The 8,195-nt window shown below is 40.2% G+C and overlaps 1 protein-coding gene across 1 annotated transcript; it reads right to left on the reverse strand.

Annotated features, from left to right (window-relative positions):
• Positions 1 to 2,958: 2,958 nt before the first annotated feature.
• On the reverse strand, positions 2,959 to 7,948 carry LOC141245137 (uncharacterized; the record flags this gene model as incomplete). Its single annotated transcript, XM_073669047.1, has 6 exons — positions 2,959 to 2,966; positions 3,040 to 3,251; positions 3,700 to 4,149; positions 4,610 to 4,801; positions 5,674 to 5,964; positions 7,682 to 7,948. Coding segments are annotated over 6 exons (1,420 nt in total), but the record flags the coding sequence as incomplete, so codon positions are not given.
• Between the last annotated feature and the right edge of the window lie 247 nt (positions 7,949 to 8,195).

The following is an 8,195-nucleotide window of genomic DNA, read 5'->3' on the forward strand; positions in this document are numbered from 1 at the left end:
CAATCGATGTGCGTCTGCTTGACTACAACTAGTGTTGAGCGAGCATGAGGCTGCGTGAAGCCACTGGATACTCAAATCTTCACAGTGCTCGTCAGCAATGCTCGGGATTACCCGCAGGCTTTATTCTGGAGCTCCCCAATGTCCAAGACTCCCCCGATGCTCTAAGATCAGAGATTACTCCGCATCTATGCACATAAAGGCATTGATGATGTCACATTTAACGGACTGGTCTCATGACTGGGACATAACAGCCTTTATATGGATACAAGAAGAGGTGTTTGACTGTGACATCATCAATGCCTTTGAATTTATAGACAGGTAAGAGATCTCAGAAGTCAGAGTGTCAGGTGATTATTAAACAGCGCTCTGGGTGCAGGTAAAGAGCTGCGGCAGCCTGCGGGTTGCACTCCTCGGCTCTGCAGGCTGCACTTTGTGGCTCTGGTGAGCTCCAGAGGGAAGGGAGACTTTGGGGCAGGCGGTCCCCAGTTTTTACATTTCTCCAGACATCCTTCCCTCTACCAAGTGGAGGGTGTCTGGAAAAATTCTTGGGTCTCCTATAGACCCTAATGTTGCTTGTACTTAAGTCAAGCACATGGATTCTCTGCGAGGTGTCCAGCTTGACTATCAAGCATTCGAGCACTTTGGTGCTCAACCATCACTAACTACAACAACTACTTTACTTCCCTGAGGCAAAATCCAATTGATTGTGACATCTCGCGTCCTCTTAATTCTTCCATCTGGACTGGAATCTTCATTGTGACATATGGCTCTTCCTCCATCTATAGGGAAAAAAATACATGAAATACTGATATTAAATCCTAGTTTAAGGCATACATTATTTGAGTGTAACATTTCACAAATCTCTTCTGCTGCTGAATTGAACAATTCTCCAAAGCACACAGGTGCACATGCACTTACACATCTACTGCATGTTTACCCATTTTTTACCATTTTAGTAATCATTTCTTTAATTGATGCAATATATCAGTCACTCTTGGTAGGTTCCTTTTCCAGCCTTGATTTTGGATGTGTCTTTCTACTCCTGATATTTTGAGATTTCTTTTCTGAAGCATTCCTATAAAGAACACATAATTGAATATTTTACATTATCATGTTACAAAAGATTCCATAAAAAATGGTAAAGATTTAAACCTCTTACCAGTGATATGATTGACTCGCATTTTGTTCTGTATCTTCCTCCATCGATCACCAAAGTATCGCCAATAAGTAATGGACTCCTCTCTACATATGCTCGGTGATGGCACATCCTTCTCTAGGGTAATGGGATATTTTTTAGTAAATCTTTTAAAATGTTCCTCCTTAGACATCAGCTTATGGGTAGGACAACTGTCTGTCTTTTTTTTGGAAATTTGTTTTCGCTTTACAGCTCTGAAAAAAAAAAAAAGCCACATATTAGTGTCAGAAAAATCATTTATAGCATTTGAATTTCAAAAGTGAATGCCATCAGATTGCTTGTCTCCTTACCTGGTAGATGTTTGTGACAATGATTTTCTGGCACTGAAATGAAAAAAGCATAATGTAACATTGCATGCAAACATGTATTACTTTAGAACAGTTGTATTATTTTTGAGGTTCTATCAACCTTGAAATGTACGTTTCATCGTTGATGTCACTTTCGGACTCTTCTTCCTGCCCACTTTGGGGACTTGACTCTTCTTGGTCAGCGGCATCTTCATCTTCTTCCTGGCTTTCGTCTGTAGTCTCTTCCACTGCTGCATCTTGATTTCTTTACAGCAGACAAGAGAAGCAAAAAGTATTATACTTGGTGATCATACCCAACAATGTTTGCTATGTTTCTTTTGACCCCCCAAAAACCAAGCTCTCATTCAATCCTTGTGGAGACCCTCTTGGACACAATCCTGCAACAATCTGCTCATAGGATAGGAAACCTATGGTCTATGCTTCTCAGCAAGTAGAAGGATGGCGGTGTATTTTAGAATATAGGTAACGTTGCATCCTTTTGACAGTACTCTGACTTGAACCTCTCTCCAAAGTTGTGGAAATCTGATTTGGATTAAGCCACCCAAATTCATCCTCATCCTCTTGACCCCAAAATTCCAGTTTACCTATCCTTTTTATATTGTATAAGGATTGAACACCCTTTTCAAAACATTACCTTGAGGTAGCAGCTTCAGGCCTATGACTGTCATCCTGTCTTCGCTGCATCACTGTTGCATCTTGATTTCTTTTCAGCAGACAAGGGAAAAACAAAAGCTATTATACGTGGCAAACAAAAATAATAAATGCCACAGAGCAATCATCATCTGCCCCTTTCTTAATATATTACCGTGAGGTGCTAGCTATGGGCTCATCACCGTTATAAAGTCCTGTCTGCGTAACAAGCTCATGACCGTGGCATATGTCGGTAAGCGTCTTTTCTCTGTAGCTTCTTTCAGCTGTAAGGTTTGTATGAGACAAATATCTTGCAAAAAGACACTTCTCCGAGTCTGAAAATTTGGAAAGCGTTGAGGTTTCACAGACCCTCCTGATAAGCTGGCTGCTGATGATAGGAACTTTGAATCTAGAAATAAAAAAAGAAAAAGATATAAAATAATTATCCCTACTATTAGAGTTTAAGAAATATATTGGCGCTAAAAGACTTACTTTTCGTGAAGACGTCTGATGTCATTGGATACGTTATAAATCTTCTTTCCGGAGGTGTTTATGAAAAATGTGTCATCGGGCATGCAGCTTGATGTCAACTGTGGTCTTATTTTTTCAAAGTAGATATTGAACCACTGTAAAAAGATAGAAAAATCAGTGACGGGAAAAACATTAAACCTCTGTATTGTAAGAAATATATTTAAAAATATTACTGTTTCTTCTTCCTCATCCAACACAAATGTTGCGACTTGTTGAGATGATGTTTTATGATGCTTCACTCCAATAACAAAGAGATTGTTTCCCTTATATTTGTTCGGTATCCGCTTATTCCATTCAGAAACCTATGAGTGAAGACAGAGTTATGTTTGAGAGACAGTAAAATAAAATTAATAAGTAGATAGAAAGAAAATTTACTTACACTCATATTTTGTACTACTCCGGGTCTTTGGAGATGTTTTAAGACCAGTATGGCCTCCAGATAATTGAGAATTTCAAGCTTAGTGGCTTTAGTTGAGACTTTGGAGTGCTTGACATTTTGGATAGACTTCAAAAAGCTTGGCTTTGCGGCATCTAAAACCCTCTGACATTCCCGGGGTGTCTTAGTCGAAGACATCAATGCCTGATATCTAGAAAAAGGAGTAAACAATATAATTTTATTATACTGAAAATATATATACAGTAGTAATAGATCAAACATAAGATGCAATAACAAGTGCACATTTCATCACAGGCGTCAGAAGGTGGTGAGACAGGTTCGTTTTAGCATAGTGATGAACATATTATCACTCTAGTAATCTTATGGCTGATGGTGGAAAATGCTAATATTTTGCACTTATGAATGTTTAGGATTTGCTAATGATGTCTGATTGCCTCCCATTGTGCTATGGCAAGTTATATCAGGGATATTTATATATTGACACCTAAGCACATTTCAGTTTACTGAGTGCCTCATGCTCAGTCACACAAATTCCAATCTGCATGATAAGAACATAGTAGTTTAAAATAGTTTATTAGGCAAAACTTTTATAATTATGGAAAAAATTAGATTTTTAAAAATGGCTGACATTAATTTACCTTTTTCCCACCACTTCTCTTGAAATACCCCTGCTCAACCTCTTCTGGATATCTTCTGTGACCTCTATAAAGAATTTGCAGGAGTTAAACAGCGTTGCATTGTCTTCAAATAGGTTGGTCGATTTCAAGTGGTATGTCAGGAACCTCCGGACATGTTTCAGATAATTGAAGATGGTCTGATTTGCAAGCTTCAGATCTCGTAGCTTGTTGAAGAATGAATTGGCCTTTTCAATGTCTTTAACAAAGTCCAAACTTGCATGCTGTGCGTTCATGTAGTAAAGAAATCTTGCCACGTCTTCAACCTCCTGTTTATAGTGGGTTACCATTAGTGATTTTTGCAAGTACTGAGAAAAGCCCATCAATATTGGTTCACGTGTTGAATGTCGCTTGTATAACCCGGCTATCTTCATTTTCTTCCTTGTATCAGTTGACCATTTTGTCTGCAGTACTCTATAATTTGGGAGAAAAGTACAACAGATCAGACTTGATTCATTCTGTAGCACTAGTGATGAGCTTGAGACTTGAGTCAGGCAAGTCTAATGCTCAGATGTGATCAACTTGAGTAGCGAGTAAACTATAATCGGAGTCTATGGGAGACTCAAGTATTAAAACATACACCCTATGCTTGGCACAGGGGAAAGTGTGGAATTAAGTGAAAATCCCAAAGAATTGTGCATCAGACCAGCCTGCAGTATAGCTTCCAGGTCTTAATTCCCCACTCATTAATGGCTTATTAGACACCAATGATGCAGGGAGGGATTTGGAGTAGCACCCTCAAACACTTGTTGAACTTGAGCAAAGGTACCCGAGCACCATGATGCTCGATCGAGTATTTAATAGTGGCAAGCATGCTTACTTATCACTATGTAACACTTAAAAGACATAAACATTGCATCTATAGTATCCTGACCTCTGTGTGTCTTCATCAAATGTCTCTTCGGTCTCACTTCCTTCACTTTGTTCATCCTCCACTTCTTTAGCTGCCTCCATCTCTACTTGTCCATGTTTGGCATCTTTAGGCTCCACAGCATCATCAGCTGTGCATTGTGGCAATGTGACAACAGAAGATACAGGACTTGATCGATCTTCTTGTTGCCCACTCCTATAAAAAGATAAAAAAATGATGTGAGCATGGAGATAAATGCAATGCAGGCATTTATAGGGTTTGACCGATGCAAATAAACAGGGTGCCTCAGTCCCAAAGTTTGTTAAGGGGTGCAATTATAGTGGTAAGGGTTGTTTCCAGAATCCATACAAAACACCCCTAAGCACTTGAAAGATGGGCTACAGATTCAATCCCTACTGTTTGCTGCAATAACCTGCAGGTCACTAGGCCTGAAGCCTAGGAAGCTGTAGAGGAGCCAAGACAGCCACAATGTGAATACATCCTTGCATTCACCTGGGCCTTGCTGCCCTGAATAGTGCCTGTGATAGAGGAAATGTCAATGTTACGTGTCATAGTGCTAACAGCCAAGCATGCCACATTTCATTAGAACATGTCAAGCATAAGTGGATGAAGTATTAGGAAGTGGGCAGCCTGCATATTGCCCTATAACTGCCAACTTCCCTTAAAGCACTTTATAATGAGTGACATTCCTGGCACATCATACAACAGGACATTCGCTGACACACAGTGATGCATATGCCATTAATAGTTTGTTGAATCAGAAACATCTGAGCAACAAACCAGTCGGGTACCATAGAAGCACATAGTGCAGAGAATGAAATGCAATATGCGTTTCATCTTCTGTGCTTTGGCTTCTAGGCCTTAAAATCCCCGCTCATTGGTCACATAATAGGCAGCAATGATTTGAGAAGGGCACTCGAGCAGCACCCTCAAGCACATGTGGTACTTGATCGAGTATACAGGGTACTTGAGCAGCCTGCTCAACCAAGTATCAAGTAGTTGTGTATGCACTCGCTAATCACTTGATAGCACTTAAGTCATACATATTGCATAAATTGTATCCTGACCTCTGTGTCTCTTCATTCTCCATTTCTTCACATTGTTCTTCCTCTACTTCAGCTGTACTTTCTTCATATTTTCTTCCTTCTCCTCCATCTATCTGATTTTCTCCTGGGTCTTCTGGAGTTTCACTGACCTCAGTTTCTTCTGTAGAGGACTGAGGAAACAGCGTGACATCTCCCTCCAAATCCGCTTGGCCAGGTACGGCATCATCATGATCCTCAGCAGCATTAACTGTGCATTGTGGCAAGGAGGTGACAGAGGATGCAGACCTTGATGCATGTTCTTGTTGCACATTCCTATCAATTAGAAAAAAAACTTTTGTAAGCATGCATATATAAGCAGGGTGAGTATTTGGGGGGGTTGAATTGTGCAAACAGGGTTCCACACTCCCACAAAGAATGTGAAGTTGTGTCACCGGGTTGTTTCAGGATCTGTGGACCTGTGGATCCCATCCCCACTGAGAGCCAGAGAATCCTGCACCCTATTTTGTGCGATTGTCAGGCTCTCAGGCAATGAACCTTCACCCTGGAAAGTGACCCATCAAAATTTTGTGTTTTTTTTAGGATCACAAAAAAGGGTGGAAAATCCATAGGTCCACCAAGGTCTTTAAAAAAGGTGACATTGTTTGCCATTACCATGGTATCTTAAAGGGAGGAAAATATGGAAATACAAAGAAACATTACAGGTGAAAAGTGCTATATCTTCTTCTTTTATGAGAAAGGACATAAAATGTGCATAAATGCCACCCAGGCGCCCTGCGACTGCCATTTACAAATGCCTTCAATATTTGGACGCCTGATAAACCACTCACGCTAAAGAGACAATCTAAAGCCGGTTCAGAAACCTATGAAGGGCGAGACAATTCCCATAATATTATCTGAGGCAATGGAAGACATTGCTCCAGGAACTGAACTTCTTCTTGATTATGGCGTGAAAAGACTATGGAGAAGGAGAAGATCTGGGCTGGCCGGACAAGGGACAACCTGACTTCATACATGCAATTTGAGTTGTGTTGGCTAGCCTTGGCACTCCAGCAGTTGTAACACTACAACTCCCAGCATGCCCCAACTGCTGCACATTGTTATGGCATGCTGGGAGTTGTAGTTTTAAAACAGCCAGGGTGTCAAGGTTCGCCATTACTGTGTTATATAAACTGGCTGATATTCCTTTTATAATATTGTTGTGCATATACCCATGTTTTTATACTAACATTTATACACAAGGTTAATAAACTTTACATACTACTTTAAATTTGCCATAAATTGCTGTGGTCTGTGTTGTGTATTTTAAAAGCAATTAATGACATAGAAACATGTCTGAAAAAGGCTCATTAATTGATGTAGTAGAAGTGATGTGTGGTATAAAGAGGAGACACACTGCCCTGCTATTGGATGTATTGTCAGGGGCTGAGGGGAACAGCAAATTAAAGTCATGTATTTACTTAATTACTGGCCGCTTGATTCAAATAGGTTTGTAAAGAAGCCGGAGATCTATGTGGAGTATTACAAGAGTAATGGCCGCTACTATATCCAGGTGTGATACCTGCTGTGTGCGGCTCCAACATGTCCTCTGTGCTAAGAAAGGAGTCAATGACAACCACATGAATAAAGCACAGATACAAGGCCTTTACATCACATCTGCCCAACATCTCCTCACTATCTGCTATAAATTGTTATATAGAGAGAGGGAGATGGACACCGCTCCATGAACACCAAGGGGTCACTGAATGATTTCCCCTCATTCTCACTGCACAGTATTTATATATGCAGCATATTGGGAAGTTTATTCCATGGCCTTAGGTGTTGGTGTACAAGTACTGACTAGATGACATTATTGATAGGACAATTAAATATAGTGAGTGCAACAAGTGAAGGCACTAGTATAAATTATATTTTATTAACTATAATTGGTAGGGTGGGATAGATTTGGGGGTTGGGGTATAAAAGACACTCTTGCAACTGACGTAAGGTTGGTTCTGGATATAAGACTTAGAAGCACACTGTCAGATCTTACCTGGCCACAGTTGGTTTGTTCACTATTACAAATCCTCTGGTCTCCAGAAAGGGCACAACGTTCTCCAAGGATCCCAGAGACATGACGTCTTGATAATCTAAGATGGTGCCTTTAGAAGCAATATTGAGAAGGGTTTTCTTGGCTTGTGCCAAAACTGCTTTTATCTCCTCATCTGATTTGTGTTTCATGCACTTTCTGCGCAGATGTGTAGAGAGGATTTTTTCGGGACTGAGGCAGAATGGACAGGTCATTGGAGTTCTATTGTGCCTGTTATATAAGAGGGTTAGAGTTTATCAATTAAAATACACAGTTGATTTTCATAGGACCAGAAAGTGCATTCTGATATTTAGCCACAAGATATCCCAAAAAATGACACTAACCCCCTATAAGTCATGTACTGTCCATGCCCGAGCATGGAGCTGGCTGCTTAACACATTGAATAAAACATCATATATGCTTTATGTAAGGAAACTTACACTTTGGAAGCAGGCTCCATGTCTGTAGCTTGAACTTG

Source organism: Phyllobates terribilis, unplaced genomic scaffold (genome assembly GCF_046119375.1).
Source record: "Phyllobates terribilis strain yellow unplaced genomic scaffold, ASM4611937v1 Scaffold_1764__1_contigs__length_213708, whole genome shotgun sequence".
Lineage (NCBI taxonomy): Eukaryota > Metazoa > Chordata > Amphibia > Anura > Dendrobatidae > Phyllobates > Phyllobates terribilis.